Source organism: Anoplophora glabripennis, unplaced genomic scaffold (genome assembly GCF_000390285.2).
Source record: "Anoplophora glabripennis isolate ALB-LARVAE unplaced genomic scaffold, Agla_2.0 scaffold46, whole genome shotgun sequence".
NCBI classification, from domain to species: Eukaryota; Metazoa; Arthropoda; class Insecta; order Coleoptera; family Cerambycidae; genus Anoplophora; species Anoplophora glabripennis.
The window spans coordinates 189,440-212,315 of NW_019416736.1; the positions used below are offsets into that span (position 1 = coordinate 189,440).

At 31.5% G+C, this 22,876-nt stretch overlaps 3 protein-coding genes and 1 non-coding gene across 4 annotated transcripts in view; 2 read left to right on the top strand and 2 right to left on the bottom strand.

The window, feature by feature from the left end:
- The window catches only part of LOC108904239 (potassium voltage-gated channel subfamily H member 8), a gene marked incomplete at its 5' end in the record, with an annotated part of 144,268 nt that extends 143,512 nt beyond the window's left edge, over window positions 1-756 (top strand). The window contains one exon of the mRNA XM_023455359.1: window positions 157-756. Within this exon, the coding sequence (XP_023311127.1) occupies window positions 157-756 (600 nt within the window). The remainder of the gene's footprint in view (window positions 1-156) is intronic.
- Window positions 757-3,662: 2,906 nt separating this feature from the next.
- LOC108904232 (endoplasmic reticulum resident protein 44) lies at window positions 3,663-9,442 on the top strand. Its single transcript, XM_018706698.2, has 5 exons — window positions 3,663-3,839; window positions 4,048-4,123; window positions 4,183-4,545; window positions 8,533-8,922; window positions 8,981-9,442. The coding sequence occupies exons 1-5, from the start codon at window positions 3,783-3,785 to the stop codon at window positions 9,307-9,309; spliced, it is 1,215 nt and encodes a 404-aa protein (XP_018562214.1). The 5' UTR covers window positions 3,663-3,782; the 3' UTR covers window positions 9,310-9,442.
- Window positions 9,443-14,010: 4,568 nt separating this feature from the next.
- On the bottom strand, window positions 14,011-21,618 carry LOC108904264. Its single transcript, XM_018706744.1, is given in 4 exon segments — window positions 14,011-14,770; window positions 20,207-20,358; window positions 20,361-20,683; window positions 21,293-21,618. Coding segments are annotated over 4 exon segments (1,158 nt in total). The 5' UTR covers window positions 21,358-21,618; the 3' UTR covers window positions 14,011-14,152.
- A 458-nt stretch (window positions 21,619-22,076) lies between these two features.
- On the bottom strand, window positions 22,077-22,148 carry Trnac-gca. Its single transcript has one exon. It is a non-coding gene; the product is annotated as a tRNA-Cys (tRNA).
- Between the last annotated feature and the right edge of the window lie 728 nt (window positions 22,149-22,876).

Genomic DNA, 22,876 nt, shown 5'->3' on the forward strand with positions numbered 1-22,876 from the left:
TTACTATCTTTACGGAAGCAGTGATATTAACTAAAGTGCATCTGAAGGACAGATCTAATTTCGTTCAATTCCCCGTGACCTTCTTTACCTAAAAATACCATTTCCCACGCAGACGACGCTCCAGATTCAATATAAAACTTTCTTCTCGTTTTCCAGGTCCGGAACGCGATCCAGGCCCTCCAGGAAATGACGACGCCGACCTCTTGCGGCGGCTCCGTCAACTATTCGGCGCACTCGAACCCCAACATAGCCCACCTCCGCCACAGCACCTCCGGAAACGGCATGCTAGCCCGGAGCAGCTCCCACCCCCCGGAAATGTTCTGCTGGGAGCAGCCCCCTTCGTCGTCATTCCCTGTCCTGACCAGTTACGCCGATACGGAGACCCAGACCGAAACGGCCGACTGTATCCGCCAATACATAGTACAAAACCCCAGGAAGGTACTCGAGATCTTAGGATTAGACCCAGACAAGATGTTGAATAAGGTCAACATAAAGAAAAGCCATAGCATTCCCGACTATACCGGCCGAGGTAACGGCGTGGTCAACCTCACCAACAGTCCGAACTTCAACAGCTTCCTGAACTACCAAGGTGAGGACTGTTACGTAGACGTGGGTGTCGAAGACGCCGAGGATACTAGAGGGGAAGACTGTCCGTTCCTCTGGACGGGCGACGAGAGAAGGGTGCAAATTTTCGAGTCCATCAACACGAGTAAACCTCAGAATTCGTTGCTCAAGTTTAGGCGAAAACTAGATTAGGAGCACGAGGAAAGCTTGGGAATCTTTTACATTTCAAATGGTACTGAATAATGCTGCCAGATCGACACATTTGTCCTCTATAGTATTCGCGTTTTAATAGAGTTTAGAATAAAGCAACCATGCGCACATGAAAGATTATATCACACGCTGAATCTTTATTTTCACTTCGCAATTGACTCTTAAATATTTCGAAGTATTTATTGAACAAAGGGAATTGTTAGAGGATCTGGAAACTGAAATCGCGATGGCGGCAAAATATGAAGCAAGAACGCAGCTTTTTTGATATAAAATATTGACAAAGTAAAGTGTTTGTCGTAAAAATGTCATTTACAGAGAGTTAATCAGACATTTTTTTTCTTATAACTGTTTTACAATGACAATTTATTGATCAATAATTAATTCATGAAGTCGCTTCATCAAGAAATTGGACAAGTGTAATGCACCAAATCAGCTGTCAAATAACTTCATGAATTTATTCATCAAGTCCTTGACGAATTAGAGCATGTTCTAATTTTCGTCAATTTCTTCGTGAAGTTCGGAAGTACCAACCCAACATATTTCCAGCCTCAGATCAGTAATGAGGTTATGTTATTGGAATATGTAAATAATTGCGTGTAGCGTCGTACTAGTTTTGCATTGTTTTTAGTGATTTGTTACTTACAAACACTAATATTTATATAATATGTGTCAAAACGGTACCGCTGTTGTATCACTACAATTATGAGTGGAAAGGTGAAATTTATTTGCTTCTTTGATTCGTTGGTAGAACTGATTCACGCGTCAAAAAACTTGACAAAGTCTGTAGCAGTGTAAAACCACACTGTTTACCAATAAATTCGTGAATTAATTCATGAAAAACTTCGTCAATTTATTCATCAATAAATTGTCAATGTAAAACAGCTTTTAGATAAAGTTAAAGTCAATAAACAGCTAAGCGAGAGTAGAAGGTAAACATAAAAAACACACCAATAAGAGAATTCTTTATTCTCAAAATTTTGAGACAGTTGTATTTCATCAAAAGATAAGTAGTACAATGGGGTGGTTGCATAAAAAAATGTGTAGTGTTTTGACACAATAAAAGTTAATATTATAAACAATTTCGCTAATAACTGTTTATATACAAGGTGTTCTGAAAGTCCGGCAGGAAACTCCGGAAGGTGATTCTACGGATTAAAATAATAGCAGTATGTAACGAAAAATTTTTTTTTTAATTGTCAATTGTTTGCAAGTTACAGCTTGTCAAAGTTCAATTTTTTTTATTTTTCTATTTATATAGCTTATTTAATTAAAGTTCGATTAGTCTCTCATTTGACACACCCACTAAGTAGATGAAGCTCTATTGGACCAGTCAGAAAAAAGTTTGATTATGCGCCGCTAGAGGGCACTTTACCTAGAACTTAAAATTTGTTTTGTTCATAACTTTTTTCTGTTGCTAGACATCACAGAAATTTAAACATTATTGAAAAGAGTAACTATATCAGAAATATATTGTATTTTTGAGATTGTCAGTTTGTAATGATCTCATGCAGAAACTATTATTATCATTTTGATACATTATTTAGTTTTGTTTTTATATTTGAAAAGTTGGCAAACACCCTATTGTTTTGGTACTACCATATCTCATAATACCGTTTACTCATTTGAAATGTGATTTGTTAATCGTTTTATTGAACACATTTTGAATCTTCAGATTATCTTCTTAGTTGCGGAATTTTTTTCAAAATGTGTTTTAAACTGGTTTGTGATATTGTTAGAATAAGATAGCAGGCTAAACTTGATCGAATTATGTAACAATAAAAGGCAGTATTTGGTTTTTGCTATTTACGCAAAGGTGATATGTAAATAAAACTTTATTTAGTATGTTTTGAAGAGGTGTAAATATTAGGTGTAAAATATTTCATGAGAGTCATTATGCCCTTTTACCTTTTTGTACTGCAAATAATTGTTAAATCTGTCAATTAAAATTATTACTGTTAATACTAAGGTTTCATCTTCTAAGTGTACTCTTCTCTAAATTCAAACTCTTTCAGTTGTCTTGAAATAAATTTATTAATAAAGAACGCACTTGAAATGACATTTAAATGAGGCAAGCTAATTCTCTCTAATACCTACCTATAATAAAAAGAGCTAATCCAATCTATTTGTAATAATAAATATAAATTTTAAAGGGACAGGTACTAATTTTTTGTTAATGTCTATATTTTAGTGTCCATTTTTATCAAGTTTCCAAAAATTTTAAATTTGTGAACAAAATACTGATTGGATTATCTTGACAAAATATTCGTTGTTCTAAAAATGAACACAATACAGTTCAATTATTATGTAAATATGTATTTTCCAATATTTGCCAAAAGAGAAGCCAAAGAATTATTATTTTAAAATATTACGTGCATATCATGTGATCTTAAAAGGTAGTGCCTCTATTGTGATCATATATCTTATCTAATTAAAATTGTCATATACAATCATGTTTAGCTGTAAGCAACAATTTGCCTCATGTTTGAAATGTGTGCATAATCTATCAATAATTACTGTATGTATTTTACCATTAAGCATTCCATTTTGTGAATATAAAATAGTAAAGAAATTATTAAAATTATATATTTGTATATTTCGTAGATTCTAGTAATTTATTATAAATTATAAGTATATTTATTATTCTTAAATAAATTCTTGAAAACCAAATCCGCGTGTTTCCTTGTCATAACTAATTTGTCAATATGCATATTTAAAAATTATTAGATAAAGGGAATTGAACCTATTACGGTCCTGTGAAAAATAAGTCTCCAGATAACCGCAAGAGGGGGCAAATTTCAGTTCAGATTTCATTCTCTTCTTTGTATTTTCATCTTCCACCGTTAGAGGGCACTGTATGTCTGTCAAATTCAATATATTTGTCAAATGTCTATTGGATGACGTTTTGGCTGGTACTTCCGTCCCATGTCAAGACCGTTTTTAGGAAAAGTGTCGGTATATTAATGTAATTATTGTTTTTGAGACTGTTTAATTAAGTGGTGAATTACACAATGGATACTTCATTGAGTTTATCAAGTACTAAGACAATTACGTTTACCTTTTTTATGGTAAGTTCACGTTTATTTATTTACCGCATCTCCTTAAAAGCTTTGCCACGATTCCTGATTTACTGTAATTGTAAATGCGTTTTTATGTAATATAAAACAATTTGCACATTTAAATGTTGTTTCACTGAAGGTCAGTTCTTCTTCAGGGACTATTTTTAGATTGTATAGAATACATAACCTAGACTAAAGTAATGCTATTTTTTTCCAGATCACCTGTATGTTTTACAACCCTACGGATAGCGGGGCGGTTCAACTCACTCAACAAAATGTAGACATGACTTTAGGTAAGTACGTTTCTTTATTACCATTGCGTAAAAAATACATTTATTTTATATTGTTGCAGCTTCTAATGAATTAGTCTTTATAAATTTCTATGCAGACTGGTGTAGGTTTAGTAACTTATTAATGCCCATCTTTGATGAGGCGGCAGAGGCAGTAGCCAAAGAATTTCCAGAATCGGGAAAAGTTGTTATGGGAAAAGTAGATTGCGACCAAGAGAGTTCGGTGGCAACAAGGTTTCACATAACAAAGTATCCGACGCTTAAAGTAATTAGAAATGGACAGCCCGCTAAAAGGGAATACAGAGGGCAGAGGTCTGTCGAAGCTTTTACAAGTTTCATTAAGAAGCAGCTAGAAGACCCTATCAAAGAATTCAAACTGTTGAAAGAACTTGGACAGTTAGAGTCAAATAAAAGGATAATCATAGGTAAGTCACTATTAACGTATTACATTTAGCGGGAAATGCTAAAATGATCACTATGATTTAGAAACGCAAACATCAAATCAAATCCGTTTTACTCGCACCGTAAACAAAATGTTTAATTGCTATTAAAATTTAGTGCATGGATCAGTAAAAAGTAATAAATTTTTTGTTATGGCTTCACTTTATTAAATATAGGTACCCTAAAAATTAATTCACATTAAAGTATGTTGCACCGAGAGATTATGTATTTGTAAATAAGTTAAATAGTAGAAGTTGATACAAATGGAAATTAATTCATCAATCAAAATGAAGAATATTTATAAGTTATGAAGAATTACAATCAACCTTGGGAAAATGTGCTGTAAAGTTAAGTACCTATTGTAAATGTATTTAATTTTGAAGTATATACCTAATTTATGATAAAAATATAGACCAGATAATTAAAATGGACTAGATTTTCTAGAATTTAACGATTTTAATGTAGTTTCCTATTAAAGCCTCAAGTGGTGAAAATTCTATGTCCATTCTTCTAAGTCATCCATTTGTAGAAAATGTAATACTTATCTGTTTACTAATGAGTGCATAATTATTACATATTATTTATGGACTTGATAATTCACGGTATTTATGATAAACACATAATTGCTGATAATGTTTATTGTAAAATTTCCTGTTTAAAATTGTGTTGCTACGTTCATTTCGACAAATAAATATTTCCAAGTAAACATTTAATACTTTTTGTCATAATTGGAAACATTAGTAAAATATTTAAATTTTTATGTTTTTTGTTCTTCTTTTGACAGGCAAATAACATATGCTAATTAAAAAATTTGAATAGCTGCTCTTATGAGATTCTAAAAAGAATCACATTCATTATGATAATAATATCTCAGATTGAATTGGAAGATACAGTTTTATCTTAATTCTTAACAAATACTGTTATATTAATTGCTTATCTGTATCAACTGGCATTGTAAAAAAAGCACTTAATTTAATGAGAGGCAAAATTAGGTGCATCTAAATAAAAACATTTATTAAAGCAATTATTTTCAAATAATTTTTATTGATGTTATAATGTAAAATTTGCAATGCAGATAAATGAAATCATTTAATTAAATATCAGTCATTAAAATATTTTAAAGAGAAATCAATAAAGCTGACATTTAAAATTATGAAATTGTAATTAATGTTAAGCGATACATATCCATATTTTTGAGTACTTATCGGTACTTCAGGTTCTCATATTCGATATTTGATATCAATACTTCCGTTCCTAAAGTATCGATAGAGCAATTCTTTAAAGTATTGTAATCTATATCGAGATAAATTTTAGAAAAAAATTATATACTATAGATAACTCTATTACTGTGGTTATTATTTTGGAAAAACATTAATATTTTCTTTTAATTGTTCATAACATCTACATCTCAAATTCTATTATATGCTACTAAGCAACATATTGTTATTTTTATTACCAAACTCTTTACAAAAATATTTGGAATTAAATACATAATTTAATATGTATAATATATCTTACTTATAATATTTTAATGTTAGTATTATGAAAACATTTACATATATCTTAAATGGCATGGCTTTTACCGACTGACAGAGAGCGACCTACTAATCTATAGATACTATTAACGCGAGGCTGGTTTCACACTAGACAAAATAAGTTTTAATGTTTTTATTAAGTTTTTTTTAAATAGTGAACTTGATTGGTCAATATCAGCAGTTTTATGGGACAAATAGTTAAAAAAAAAATGTTATTCCTTGTCAATGTTCTGGTGTTGTTCTGTATCATCTTCAGTGCTCAAAATTTGACTAGTCTTTTACTAAAACTATAATTTTAAACATTCAGAAGATAATAACTAGATACTCTTGTTTATACAAAGCCTTCTTGATTGATTGCAAGCCACGTGACCATCGAGCATAGACAACCAACATTGCTCGGATGGTACTATCAACTAAAAGTCCCTACATCTTAGCGTCATCAATAATAATGATTCGTTTACGATGAACAATGACGAAACATTGAGTCTACGCTCGAGATAATACAATTGCTGATCGGTTGAATAAAATCTCATGAAAAATTCCATCAATCATCAGCCGGTGAAATAGAATATTTTGTTATACAGGGTGGTCCTGAGGTAATGGGCCAAAATTCATGGGTAGATTACCAAAGCAAAAATATTGCGATTTAGCCGAACTTACCTTAGTCCAAAAGTTGATAGTTAAAGAGATACAGGGGGTTAAATATTATTTTAGTTTATTTCTTAATAAATGCAAATATCTACACAAAATTTTGGGGTTTGGGGTTCCTTGGGTAGAGGAATTGAAATTTGTTCACATTTTGGTTATAGTTCATAGAAGATGCCAGCTGCTGTAGATTGAATGTGTTGAAAACGACATAACTTTTTTATACTTTAAGGTATCTCATCTTTAGGTCAAATTCTTATTTTCCAACTTTTTCTACACAAAAAATGTATACTTTATGAATGTAGTTGTCTCGTACTGTTTCCGAGATGTTTGGCTTTGAAACTTCCAATGCTAATAGTTGAAATAATTAAAATAATTTAGAAATGTTAAAAACAAGGGTTTATTTAGAATTAAAAATTGTAATGAACAGTAAAATAGTAAACATTAGTAAAAAATGTGCATTTTTGACAATAATTGCTCAAAATGTCCACCTTTAACTTCAATACATTTATCAACACGTTTATTAAAAGATTGTCTTATTTTAAAGTATAAATCCTTAACGCGAAATGACTTTGCAGCATTTAAAACCTGCTGCTAAAGTTCTTCTCGGGTGTTTATAGTTTCTCCATAAACAACTGATTTCATGTAACTCCAAAAACGAAAATCTCGACATTCTATCTTACATTGATGTATACGAGTATACAATTTAAATTGTAAGCTAAGATGTAATTTCAAAAGTACGAATAATACTAAATAGAAATTAACATATAAATGACAGCAGTAAGACAAGTGGAAAACGTCAATTATTTGATTTTCGTCCAAATCCTACTTAAGAAACTTTACCGCTAAATTAATAATACCTGTAGGTACTTATTTGTAATTTAATGCACTAGCATTGGAAGTTTCAAAGCCAAATATCTCGAAAACGGTGCGAGATAGCTACTTTCATAAAGTATACCTTTTTTGTATATAAAAAGTTGGAAAATAAGAATTTAATACCAAAAATGAGATACCTTAAAGTACAAAAAAGATATGTCGTTTTTAACATATTCAATCTACTGCAGCTAGCGCCCTCTATGAACTTTAACCAAAATGTGAACAGATTTCAATTGATCTACCTAAAGAAGTCCAAACCCTAAGATTTTGTGAGGATATTTGCATTTGTTAAGGAATAAACGAAAAAAAAACTGGAATAATATTTTACATTTAACACCCTGTATCTCATTAACTATCAACTTTTGGACTAAGGTAAGTTCTGCCAAATCACAATATTTTTGCTTGGGGAATCTACCCATGAATTTTGCCCATTACCTCGGGACCACCCTGTATGTAATATTGATCGTACCATTTTAATAATTTTTAATTTTAATTAAATTTAATTGCCTAAGCGAAGAAAATAAAATTACCATACTTGTAATACATTAGTGAAATTAATCAGTAAACTGATTAATTTCACTAATGAATTACAAGTATGAAGAAGACTATCCAGTAATTACCTTCGAAGTTTAACATTGTAGTTTTGAAAAATAGACACATCCATGTTGAGCCCTGAAGATGGTGTAAAACTACACCGAAATGTTGACAATGATTTAAAAATTGTGTTTTTTGTTAATTATTGATGATCTCTATTCCACTAAAACTGGTGATATTATTTTTATTTTTTATTTATAATAAATTATTCATTAGATTTACTACTTTTAAATATATTCATGATTTACCACTGAAATTGATTTTGTTTGAATTAAAAATTGTCGTCCAACACTAACCAATACATTTTTTATATATTTTAAGGTTATTTCGATCGTAGAGATCAACCAGAGTACAACATCTTCCGCCGAGTAGCAACCAACTTAAAAGACGACTGTCAGTTCCACGTCGGTTTTGAACAGGCGTCCGAGAAGATGCACCCCCCTGGCCAACCGATTATAGTCTTCAGGCCAGACAAGGACCGTTCCAATGATCTCGACGAGACATATCCGGGAAGTTTAACGAACTTCGACGAGTTACACATTTGGGTGTCGGAGAAGTGTGTTCCTCTAGTAAGGGAAATTACTTTCGAAAACGCAGAGGAACTAACCGAGGAAGGTCTACCGTTCTTGATTCTTTTCCACACACCTGAAGATAAGGACAGCATCAAGAGGTTTAACGAGATAGTACAAACTGATTTATTGTCGGAAAAGCGTAAGCGGAAGAAGTATTTAAATCGGGCAAATCATTACTGTGAATTTTTGTTTTTCAGAAACCATCAACTTCCTTACGGCTGACGGCAAGAAATTCGCGCACCCTTTACATCACCTTGGCAAGAGTGAGAAAGACTTGCCTCTCATCGCTATCGATAGCTTCAGGCACATGTACCTCTTCCCTAATTATAAAGATATAGAAGTCCCCGGTAAACTTAAACAGTTCATTCAAGATCTTTATTCTGGGAAATTGCATAGGGAGTTCCATTACGGCCCAGATACGGATTCGGATACGGAAAACATTCCGACAACGCCACCGGAAAGTACTTTCAGGAAGTTGGCACCCTCTAAGAACAGGTACACGTTGCTATCGAAAGACGAGTTGTAAGTTTTGATTTTGTAATATTCTACAATTGAAATAGTTTTAATTCATTTGTAATGCTAAGTAATTAAAATTTCTTACAGACGGTACTTTCGTAAATGATTTTTTTTTTAGTTTTGAAATAAATTGAAATTTGTTATGTATAATTATTTATATAACTAGATAACAGTCAATGTCTCAACATTCTAGGATTTAATTGTTTTTAATTGGACTCGTTAATTATTTAGTTATTTATTTTAATGTTAAAAAAGCGTATTACCTCCAAATTAGGAATAATATTTTTCCCAGTGAAAAATATTCTGTGATTATTACTGTAATATAATATTTTTGTCGGTTTGCAGTGTACATATTCGTAAAAATATTTTTTTCTTTTGGAATAAACAAATTCTTGTAAAATTTGTTTGAATATACAAATAAAAATCATAAATTTGTTACTCAAGAGAACCGTTTATAACCCGACAAATAAATACCGTAGCCAATGAAACAAATGACTACTTGACGTATTTTACATATCTTCTCGCATTTCTGTACTTCTAATAGAAGTGCACCCTACTTCTAATTTTATATACAAGATGTCCGATTATAAATAACGCATTGCGATATCTTCTTAGGAAAGCACTTTTTAGACAAACGTTATCGGGTTTGAACGGGGATTTTCGACGATGACCTTTACCTTGACCCAAAGGTCAACCGTAGAGGCCATTTGAAGGTCAACTAGGATTTTTAGATGTGCAGAAAAGTTTACATTCAGATATGTCTGCATGGGTTAAAGTGACTAACACGTTATTTTAAGGTCAAATAATGTTCTGAATAAGATTTTCGGATGCTTTTCTGTTGAAAGTTTTATAGTTTGATAGGATCATATGATTATGACCTTGACTATGACCTAGAAGTCAAGTCTGAAGGTTCTTTGAAGGTCAAATCACGAAATAGGAAAACCATGTTTGCAGCTTCGTTAAGATGTGACAAGATCGTTATGACCCAGCCAGTCATGGCAAGATATCCATAACCCAGCTACTCAAGGCAAGATCACTATGACCCATGCAGTCTAGGCAAGGCCACTATGACCCGGCTAGTCAAGGCAAGATGTCTTCGACCCGGTTGGCCGAATGTATTTCAGCACTTCTGTTCTCCTTAAAATTTCCACAACTAAATAATTTTAAATATATTTTACTTTACCACTGGATTCTACGATGAAAATTAATGGGGAAAAGTCATATACAATGTTGCTTATAATCGCTTAGTTTTCGAGATCCAGAGTATTGAAATTGAAAATATAAATAACATTTTCTTTAACCCTTTCGCTGCGCAATACGTCTGAAGGTAACTACCGTGCCGTGCGCGAAAGTTTATCGCGTGCGAATATGCGTCTGGAGCAGTTAGACCACTTATAGTTTTACGTTGTGTTAAATTACGTAAATTACGATTTACTATAAATTTTACGATTTTATTTTGAATAAAATACAGTATATGTACTAAATAGAAACTGAAAGAAACATGAACAATCTTGGTATTATTACCAGTACCTCTTTCCATAAAAATATTTGTCACAATCGGTATAAGCTCGCCCGCAAAAATTCGCCTTACCAATTGCAATAACCGAGTCACTAATGTGCATGGTTGCGAATATATACAGTTTGAGCAGCCTGATCCAATTTAACTATTCATGCGAATTAATCCGTCTGGAGCAGTTTGAGCCCTATAAATTTTTAGCGAATATGTACGTCTGGAGCAGTGAAAGGGTTAATATCTTTCGACTACTTGGGGCTAATTTCGTGAAAATTGGTCTCTGTAGGTTTTTTGAAATGAGAAATGCGAATTTATCGATGATTTGGTTGTATCTTCCAGAGCGCGCCACAAGCGAGCATTAAACTGCCAAAACTTTTTTGTGCCACGGTGTATTTCACATTGCAAATTACAAATTTCTTTATAACAAAAAGTAATTTGAGTTCCAAACTAACTCCCATTTTATAGGAAATCTGCGTTAGAATGGCAGGGAATCTGTATAATTTTATGGAAAAAATTTTGAAAAAAATTTTCGAATTTTCAAAATGTTGCAGAGACTCAAATAAAGCATCTAGATACTTGAAAAATGTTTCATATATAGATAAGACCGCTCAACCTTTCAAATGGTTTTTGAAAAATTGAAATTGGTTGATTAGGACGGCCACAGTAAATTTTTAAAGTTAACACTCTTTTTTTTATTTTTAAACAATTAGATTACATTTATCAATTTGCAATTTAGTTTTTTTCAAAAATTATAATTTAGTACTCGGAAAGACGCTTCTTTAAAAAAAAAAGTTAAATTTGGTTTGGTTCTCGAGATATAAGCCGTCAAAGTTTATCAGCATTTATAAACAGTTTAGCAATAATCTTTGATCCAGTTGCTTCGTTTTTCAGAGTTCTAAGCTGGAAAAAAATTTCATATCCATAAGTTATCGGCAACATAGATAAATCAGCGGAAAAGCTGTCGCTGTCGCTCCGAGACTGAATTCGGAGGTTCAAAATACAAAGATACGAAAAAAATTGCATTATCTCAACTTCTAATGGACCAATCTTTTTTTTTTAATCCGATGTCTCGCGAGCCAAGGAATTCGCATATCGTAATGCCAACTGCCTAATTTGCACATATTTTGTTATAAACAAAGTTTATTATTTATGCATTAAATATACTGTATATTTTACCCTATGCTATTGCATTTTTTCAATGAAAGAATTTGTTTACGTATATATTTCAACACTGAATATGAATATATTTAGTTATAATTTTTGTTTAAACAAATTTAAAAAAAAAATTATTTGGAAATTAATTTTTTTGTTAAGTACAGATAAAATTAAGAAAAAATATTACTGTAAAATTATAATTTTTGGAAAAAACTAAATTGCAAATTGATAAAATGTAATATAATTTAAAAATAAAAAAAAGAGTGTTAACTTTAAAAATTTGCTGTGGCCGTCATAATCAACCGATTTCAATTTTCAAAAACCATTTGAAAGGTTGAGCAGTCTTTTCTATGTGAAAAAATTTTCAATTATCTAAATGCTGTATTTGAGGTTATGCAACATTTAGAAAATTTGAAAATGTTTTCCAAAAAATTATTTTGCGAAAACTATCAAACCGATTTTAATGAAATTTGGTGTGTTGTTTTCTTATACTCTAAAGTTTTTTTTTACCAAAATTAGAATGCCCTCAAGAGCAATAAAAATATTTTTTTTAATTTTTCAAAAACCATTTGAAAGGTTGAGCAGTCTTTTCTATGTGAAAAAATTTTCGAGTATCTAGATGCTTTATTTGAGGCTATGCAACATTTTGAAAATTCGAAAATTTTTTTCAAAAAATTATTTGGCGAAAACTATCGAACCGATTTTAATGAAATTTAGTGTGTTGTTTTATTATACTTTAAAGTTTTTTTTTACCAAAATTAAAATGTCCTCAGAGCAATTAAAATATTTTTTTTAAGTTATACATTTTTAACTTACAAAATTGTGCAAAATTCAATTCTAAAACTTTTTTCCTCTTCAGTATTCTTCCAAAATGCATAGGTTCCAAGATATAAAAACTCAGATAAAATAGGTATTTTTTAAGATTTTTTAAATATTTTTTCAATTTTGAAAATGTTCCGGACCTCGCCCAGATCTAGGGATCTACACTTTTATTTTGCGAGTTGTACTGAAGGTAATCCATCCACCTTAATTATTCATTATTTAACCATCAGGTGTATATTTGAATAAAATACCTCTTCATTCTTCTGCATTCCTAGTTGATTAGGTTCTAAATGTACAGGGTGTTAGAAGTTTGACTGCCTTAATTTTAACAGACGATAGAATACATTAAAATAAACAAAAAATCCATGGGTCCTAAACTCAACCATTTCCAAAAAAGGAATTATTAAAAATTTCCAACTTGATGTACAAAAGTTCGATTAATCGAGGAATATTAACGTACCTGCAGCATAGTTAATTCTAAAAAATAATTGGCACTGTAATAAATTTAAAATTCGATTAAATCCATATCGGGCAGTGTGACAACGGCGCGGCGGATAACACGATGTACTAAGCTGTTCAGCAGTACGCAATTCAGTTGGTATCTGGATTCGACCGTGTCGGAGTGTTTTTTGTGTACCACTATTTCCTTTTCTGGAGGTGTTTTCCAGCGAGTGCGCGAAAATTTGATTCGAATATGTCGTACGTGCATCGAAAATGGTGGAGGACATTTTGAGCATATGCTGTAGCTTATTTTGTACTTGTGCATTTAAAAATTACTTTTGGTAAGTACCTACATACATATTTTTCAAATTCATAATTTGATTAAAAGTTAAGTTCCTGTTTTAAGATTCATAATTACTAAAATTCGAGCTAAAATTTAAGCACAACACTATATTCGTACTACAAAATTGAAATCGATATTATTTACTGGAAAACAATTGTCTGCAAATTTACTAAATGTTTTACAGTAATAGTTGTTTACATTTTTTCCATAGGACAAGGCACGCGTGTGCATCAGCTGTGTAGCGTTAGGTTAAGTGCTGTCATCACGTTGTGATGAAACTCCCCAATATTAATACTCGCTGTATTTTGAAAACTGTTAATCTTATGCCCCTGTAATATACAACTTTTTTGTTCATTTATCTCTCTCATGCTGAAATAATAACCCTGTATGTTTCAGAACTTCACACTCGTATTAGCAAAAAAAAAACAAATGATAACTTCTTTACATCACAACTATATTTGCTAAATAAATTAAAACATAACTTAATTACATATCAAGTACAAAAATAAATTAGCCTTAACCTAAAATAAACAATTTATAAAATATTTACAAATCAGTTCGGTTTTGGAATTTTCTCAATTAAAATAAGGACGGAAACAATTCTGATACACTTTGATCCCAGATATCCAAGTCTGATAAACTCTGCGGAGAATCCAGAGACTCGTAGCCGTTATCAGAACTACTCGTAGATCTGGGAGAAACGTTTCCCAGAATTGTTGGAACAGACAAGAAATTGTTATCAACAGCAGCGACCGTGTCATCACTAGCATCTTGATTATCTTTTGAGACGATTTCAGTAACGGCTTCGCTAATAGGAATTCCGTTACCATCGACGATGATCGTCACGCTGTTCGAGTCTTCACTGTAAGTGCCATAAAGGATGTCGCTGCTACTGACATCATTCTCGGCTATTATTACGGGCGTATTTAAATCGACGGCTAATCTATTTCTATCCAATACGTTTGTGTTTACTTTTGGTCTAATTGCTTTCAGTTTCCTCCGGTTGGTTTTCGGTTTTCTAGCGTTCTGAGTAGGCGGTTTAGCGGCGTAGTTGTGATGTAAAAGAAGGTATTCGGAGATGTCTTTCTCCAGTGACTTCCTGTTATCGTTTAACACGTCACCTCCATCGGATTCCAGCTCCGTTGATGCCGTCCCCACCACCTCTCCAGGACCCTCTTGTCTATTACAGACTGGTTCCTGAAAAAGTGATAAAGTGAGGTTGGGTAATAATTACCTGCTACAAAAATTAGTGTAAAGTTTAGAAAAGAGGAAGCAAAATGAACAAAGCAGACGTTTCACGAGCGAGATTATGCCAAAATTTTATGAAAATAAAACTCGAGATTAAAATTTTTTGATTGTCTAGATCAGCAGTATTCAAACTGTGTTCTGCATAACCTCTGTGTGCGAAAAATCATTTTCCACATACGTAGCGACAAAAACAAAGTATCGCAATGCGCTTAATGCAGAATTTGAAATGTGATTGCAACTTACGACAATACCACCTAATTTTAACTTATGTAAAAATATTCAGACACATCCCAGTCTTTGATTATATTTAAGTACTCTTAATATATTAAATAATCAGTAAAAAATGTGTTCGAATTTTTTTTAGGTGTGGGATTCCTCAAAAAAATCAAAGTATGGGCGGGGTTCCGCAAGTCGTAAAAGTTTGAAGACTGCTGGCCTAGTTTATACCATTTGAGGTTAAAATTTTGGCAAATCGTAACCAAACACAATCGCATGCACTAATTTAACAGAATGAAATTTCACCAATCATCAAATACGTATTCTATTGATTCAGAATTACATAAATTTCATTCTGTTAATGGAGTGGTGCAGTGCAGGGTTTCATCTATACATTTCAGACAAATTTACAGCTCGCTTGCCAAATTTGATGTTTGATAAACATACAGATATTTTTCAATTTTCACCTTGTACACAAGATTTGCATGGTATCTAGATAAAGCGCATCAAGGTATCTAGAAATAGATAAAAGTGTTACTTTCTGCAGCTGCTAATTTATCAATTAAATATTTGAACACCAAAAACTATTCTAATAGTTCGCAATTCAAATCCAGTGAAAAACTATTTGCAAAAAAAAAGAAAACCACACAATCACACTAATGTCGACAATAATAACAGAATAAATTTTGTTAATGCCATTGCTTTAAAACTCCATTAAATTTAAAACATTGCTCAATTGATTATAGAATTGGTCCAAAAACTAACAATTTTGATCCATTTATTTTGAAAATCTAGTTTTTAAAATACATGTAGGTAACTATCAAAAATTTTAAATTTTTGTTACTCGCTTCTGAAGCATAATATATTCGCACATTAGTTATTTCCATATATTTGCTACAAATTAGCAAAAATTTTGCGATTTATTTCTGGGGCACACTATATAATGTTTTGCAAATAATATCCAGACATACACCATACAAGGAGATAGTAAAAAAAGTAATTTTCTAATTTATTTATTTGTGACATTATCAAAGGTAAGAAAAAACATCAACTTTTGTACTTCCTTAAAGAAATGTCAATTTTATAGTCTAATACTTCTTTTTCGGTATACCATCAACTTGGAGACATTTTCAAACTTTAATTTAAAAAAAAATAATAGTAAGTAGAATTTAACTTTGTGTCCAAAAAAGCTAGAAAATTGGATTCAATGTTTTTAATCATTTAAACGGAAAAGTTTATAACAACAAATCAATAAATGAAACAAATAAAGAATCTAAATTATAAAAACGGTAAAATTATCTTCCGTTGGCTTAGAAAGTTTAATACTACACTAACTGCACTAACAAAGGGTCAAATGAATTTCCGAAATTTTTCCGTGATTTTTGACAAACTGTATTTAGGTGAAAAATGGTCGTATAGGGAATTAAAAAAAGCATTTTGAAGCTCTAAGATACTAGTGTTTAGATCTTTCGGTCGAAATTTTTTAGGAGCTACGATTACCATGAAATTCTAAGAGATAGCGCGAAAAAAATTTTGCAAATTTTCTTTTTCTTCCGAATCCATGGAATTGGAAAAATTTTTTTCAGCTAAGCCATTGCATGGACCAGATAGTTTGTTTATTTAGCTTCAATTTCCTTTTCTTTAATTTAAATACGACCATTTTTCATTGAAATATCGGACTTTCAATAGAAAAGGATCCTTTTGTCTTCAATTTTGTCATACAGAGAATTGAAGGGCAGTTTCGAAAACTGGAATAAATTTCCTATAACATGTTGAAGCAACTTTTCGAAAAAAAATTTTTTATCTTTTACATGAATTTTAAAAAACTGGAATAAAAGAGTAATTTATGGTTTTTTAAAAAATTGTCGGCTAAATTAGAAATATTCACGAAATGACTAATGTTAGGCATGACTTTTACAGTTCGATATAGCCAGAAGAACCCCGTGCAGTTTCATCTCGATCTAGCAAACCGTTTCTTTGTTTCAAGCAGTCAAACTTTTGAAAAAAATTAAAGGTTCACATTTTTTGAGTTTAAACACTTCATAATCATGATTAAAATGGAAAAAAACATTTTTTTGGAGGTTTTCTCACATTTTTACCACAAATAACGTTTGAATAAAATTTTAAATTTTTCTATTTACATCAAAAACTAAACTGATAAAATTATCAATTAATACGTTGGATAAATGTAAGATTACTGTTACTACCTGAGTTGAAATAAATAGGCAGCCGATTGCTTAGTATGTTAATAAGATAATACAATTACAATATTTTCTCAAGCAAAGATTGCACGTTAATATAAAATTTCTGGAGACAATTATTTGTTGAAATAAATCCCATCTAATCTCTTTTTTTATTTCACGATGGGTAAATATTAGCTTTCTGTCTTCATTTGTACAGCGTGGCCCAAAAGTTTCTGAACGATTTTAAAAATTAATAACGTTGTTTTGGATGTTTTATCACAGCAACACACGGAACAAAGAAATCAATCTTGTGGAACTTTATTTTGAAAATCAACGGTCGAAAGGTGCATAAGTTTAACTTTTTTCTACTAATGAATCGATTTACTTATAAATCTAAAGGGAAAAGAAAAATTAAGAAATTACGATTATTTTATCATATATATCATAATACCGATCAGCACTGAAGAAACTTTACTTAACTTTTGATAAAATTTTACACTAATGAAACTTGCTCGTCCTTTTTATATGAAAAAAGTATGCCTTAGATGAACCAAAATAGATGTAATATGAAAAAAACTGACGGGAAAGAAGTCGTTGTGACAACTATATGAAATGTTATAATAGCAAAACAGCTACAACAAATATTACAAGACCTATGAATTTATAATTGATCCTTTTTTAAGATATCATTTTCCATCAAGCACGAAATGTACATGATGAAAAATGAATTGAACAGAAAATTTCCAAAGCCTGAAAAACACCAAACTAGAATAAATTCATTTAATGAGGATACTCTGGTCTGCAGGAAAATTGTTATTAAATTTACTGCAGTTGAACTTACATGAAGAGGTGGAAAGGCAACAAATTATACGCTACGATACATCAAAATACTTGATAAAGGTATTGAGACAAGTAAAGAAAACTGATAGTTTTGTCCTAATATTTCTTATTCTAAGTAGAATTGAGTACAACCCAGTTTTTTCCAAAACAGTTCAAGGAGATGGGAAAATAATTAAAACAGTAAATAGCTTGTGCAAACAAAATCAATAAAAATAAAATGAGATTTCTAAATGGACATGAAATTATGCAAAAAAGTTGGATGAGATATTACGAAAAATATAATGACGAATCAATTTAAAACAGCCATAGTTGTGGGCAATCTTTCACAACATGGTGTCGAAAAACAAACCTAATAAAAATGACGGGGCATTCTAATATATGTTCCATTAAACCAAACTTACAATTAAATTCATACCACCACCCAAACATTAACAAATTAAAACCACTCGTAATAATATTAATGGGTATAAAACAGAAACAGAAACACTGCCCCAACCTCATCTTCAGCAAGCGATAGTAAACATGCATCCGAACATCTAACATTGCAGGAGAAAAAGAAAAAAATTGCAATACATATATCCAAAGTATAGTCTTTCCGATATCAATTGAAGAACCAAGAGGTTGACAGTATGTACCAGGTTCGGTCGCTGATGCAGTAACTCGGCATTGCAATATTTGAAAAATTTGTTCCCATATTTATTTAGCCATACCCATATACAGGTCTGGTCGAAGTAAACGTGCAGGTGGTGGAAATGTATACACCCAGTTGAAGATTGCGAGCGCAGGAAAACGAAATACAAACACAGCTGCATTGAGCAACTGGGCAATAAATCTCAGTGGTTGACAAATTGCCCAGCAGTGCAGTGCAGCAATGCGGAATTTGGTGTGATTCAGGTAATTTTAATTTATTATAGGCACCTTCTCTTAATCATTGATATTACAATTACGAAAGGAAGAAATAATATTATTACATGGCATTTTGGAGACCTTTTTGAAACGGAACTAAACGAAATTTACCATCAATATAATAAAATTGTTTGAGGGCATAAATTAAAATATGTTGTTGGCCAAATGAACATATAATAGAAATTTTCTACACATTATATACAAATTATTATAATTTTCACCTTTAGCAGAAAACTTTTTTAGGAACGCCTATGAAAGTCATTAAATTTTATTGCCAGGCGTTTTTTTACATGTTCAACTGACTTCGGAAAGACTATATTTCCTCATTAACTGTTCGAATTTTAAAAGTAAATAAACATGTATAAATAGCTAATATTCAATATTATTATTAACAATAAATGTGTTACTGTTATTCAAAAAATTAAAAATATATTTTTCTTTGGACAATAAATTTCACACGACCTGTCCTTAACTTAGTACCTTTCTTTTAAAAAATGTTTTCGATTAAGTAAATCTTTAGAAAAAGTATGTGATTCTAGATCTCACGATTTATTTTGTCGATTTATTCTGTCAATCATTTTTCAAGCAAAATTTTTCAAAAAAATTCATAAGACAAAAATTATTGCTTTTTAAAACTGTCTAGGGACTTTTGGGCCACCATATGTTTAAGGTGGCCATATTCCTGGCCGAGAAATGGTGAAATTTCAGGCATTTTTAGGTACCGAAATCTTGAAAAGTAAAACGTGTAGAACAAAAGTAATCACAAAAATAAAATCCTTGATGTTTTGTTTATTCATTGTTACCATTTAAATTTACCCAAATAAAATAATAACTAAAAAAAAAGCGTTTGTAAAACATGCGTTTGCTGTTATTCTAACCCCACATTTTAAGAATTATTTTCACGTACTTATAAATAAAAGTAAACAATTTTATATGTAGGACTAAGCAAGTAAATGTTATAAGAATATTTACATGTGGAGTTATATATAAAAAAGTTAGTATTTTCGTAGATTTCAGTACCTAAAACCTTGATGGTTTGATCGTTTTTTGCACATGTTTATTCGTTTTACTGCGGCGTCTTTGAAAATACTCAGGTGGCATGACATAACATTCCTATTATTTGATAAGCTTTAGATTATTCAGTTATTAAATGTTTTAAATTATTTGTCTTTGCGGAAAACACTATTTAAAGAATATGGGGCCCTTAATGCATATTGTGCAATATATCGCCTACACTTACTTGACAATCTGTTTTCTGAGCAGCTGTCTCCAAGTCTCTGGCGATATCTTGAAGGAGGCTCTGCGTAAGTTGCTCCAGCGAATTAATGTCGACATCGGTGTTGAGTTCGTCGAGGAGATCCGGTAGAGAAGGCAGGTCAGTATGATCTTCCACAAGACTGCTACCGACTGCTTGTTCAAAGCCGCTGCTGAGTGTGTGGTCCTTCCTTGCGGTTGAAGGGTGGATACTGTCGATCCGTTCTGGACCTCACACTCGACAGTCCGGCTTTGGGTGCAGTTTTCACAGGGCGCCTGCAGGCGACTGTACAGCTCTGCGTTCTCCTCGGTCAACCTCTGGTTGGTGACTTTTAAGTTTTCGCATTCTGCGGAAAGAGCCTCGTTCTGCGAGAAGAGTTGCTGAAGGGCTTGTTCCATCTGTTCCATTTTGGCTTTCTTGCGGTCACGGGATGTCTGTGCTGCCACGCGATTTTTCAATTTTCTGGGAACAATAGGGTAATAGAAATCAAAGAAGTTCTATAAATTATCTAAATTGTTAAGCCTGCACATATAAATAATGCAAATTAACTTTAGTACAGATGAGTTTTCACTAAAGCAAAAATGCAGATAATTATCGTAAATAACGTATATGAAAAAACGTTAATTTATATTAAAAACATTTGCTTGCTTATCTAAAAATCTGCAAGAAAAATATTTAAATTCCTGTCACACATATTGCACAATTAGGTATGACCCATATGACTAATGACACCAAGTAGTATGATGCAACAAGACATTTTCTGCTGCAAAAATTTTAATTAGAAACTGACCGGTGACTCATTTATTTATTAGAAATGATCTATCAACTTATTAGGTATTTTAGGTTTTAGCAAAAAGTAGCCTCAGCAAAAACTACGGTTTTAGAGAACATTATATTTGTTGCCCTCTTTGATATATCTTCTGTATATAATATGTATTATTGGTATATTTATGTAAACCGATACCACAAGGGTGATGACACTATTAATAAGAAATCAATAATTGAATTTCAATTGTATTTTCTGCCACGTCGACAATCTTTGCACTTTGCATAATATTTTTATGTACTTACTTCCTTTGTACTTTTTCTTCCCATGACAAATGATCCAATCGTCTTTTCTTTGCCCTCTGGGCCATATTAATATTCTGATTCATTGGATAATCCTGATTGTTACTTAAAAATTTTAAAATCGCTGGCACACTAGCCGTCATTATAATTATCAAAACAACTCTTTAAATTTATAAATAATTTTCTTCAACAATATTATACTAATCACTGTTTATATTTGAATATTATGTTTGCACAGTAATCCTTTCTCTTGAACGTCTGTTTTTGAACTGCTTCCGAGAGTTCCGAGCTGTGTATGTTCTAGAATACCCTACCATTTCTTTCTGATGCAATATCATTTATTATTAATCAAAATATTGACATTTTGCGTCTCTAATAAAAAGGTTATGTGGTGATATCTGATTGGCCATTGACGCGCAGACTTGGTTGTTGACAAATAAAAATTAAGATTGGAAGCGGGTGATTTAAATTTAGTACTATAGATAGTATTCTACATACTAGTTCCGCTTGTATTGTTATCGAAAGACCTATTAAAAATTATGTATCAAAACAATGTTATGATTTGTAACACAGACACCTACATATCTCATTTCACAATTGTGTTTGCTTGAGTTAGGTAATTGAGAAAAATATGTAAAAACATTCTGATAAACATGAAAAACAGACATATTACTTTTGAAAAAGTGAAAACGTAATTTGAAGAAACTTTAAAGCTTTCTGTATTATTAAATAATTGTATACCTATATTGAATGGAAAATGTGATATTAATTTGAAATTAAAAAAAATAGGGGACACCCGGGTTTGAACCGGGGACCTCTCGATCTGCAGTCGAATGCTCTACCACTGAGCTATATCCCCATGTTCGACACATTGCTCTAAATGAGGGAAATGCTGCTCTTTATGTATTATTATTATTAAATGCTGGATTACGTTGGCTTTGAAAATAGCACAAATGAACACCAACACAAAAAAAAACAAAAAGAAGAGAACGTTGATGGATAGAATAGTTTTTTTACAACAGCTTACAACACGCAGTAGTAAAGTAACATTTTATAAGTTTGCCAGTTTGTTGTTTTAGTGCCCAAAGTGTCATTTTAGATTTTTAGATAAGTAGGTATAGCGGGCCAAAAATGTTTCATATTAAGAAAAATTACTTGAATAATGTAACCGAGAATTGCCAAGAGCCAATGATGCATAGATATAGGTAAGCTAGTGTTGTTAAAGGATTTTCTCGTTCGGTGAAGTGAAGTATCAGAAAATAGGTACCTACCTAAGTAGTAAGTACCTACCTACATATTTATTCATTAGCGTTATTGAGCTAAAATATGATCTAGTACCTTTAACATGTAATTCTATAAAAAACTTTGACTACCTTGATTGCAATATATTGGAACATAACAATATACTGTCCCTGTTTTTAAATAGTGCATAATTTTAAAAACTATAAAAAAAAGTAAATGGTAGACTATGTTTCATGTTATTTTTATTAAGTAGTGTGATTTTGTGAAAAATAAATCATGTAGCTACCTATAAAAATTTAGCATGTTTTTTTTATCAAATTGACCACTTTTTTATTGCTAGGCACA

What these genes read in the sequence shown, in the direction of transcription:
- LOC108904232 (XM_018706698.2), top strand. Translation starts at nt 3,783, where the DNA reads ATGGATACTTCATTGAGTTTATCAAGTACTAAGACAATTACGTTTACC. An exon ending in AAATAAAAGGATAATCATAG is followed by an intron (nt 4,546 to 8,532) that starts GTAAGTCACTAT and finishes ATATATTTTAAG; the next exon opens with GTTATTTCGATCGTAGAGAT. An exon ending in TGATTTATTGTCGGAAAAGC is followed by an intron (nt 8,923 to 8,980) that starts GTAAGCGGAAGA and finishes TTTGTTTTTCAG; the next exon opens with AAACCATCAACTTCCTTACG.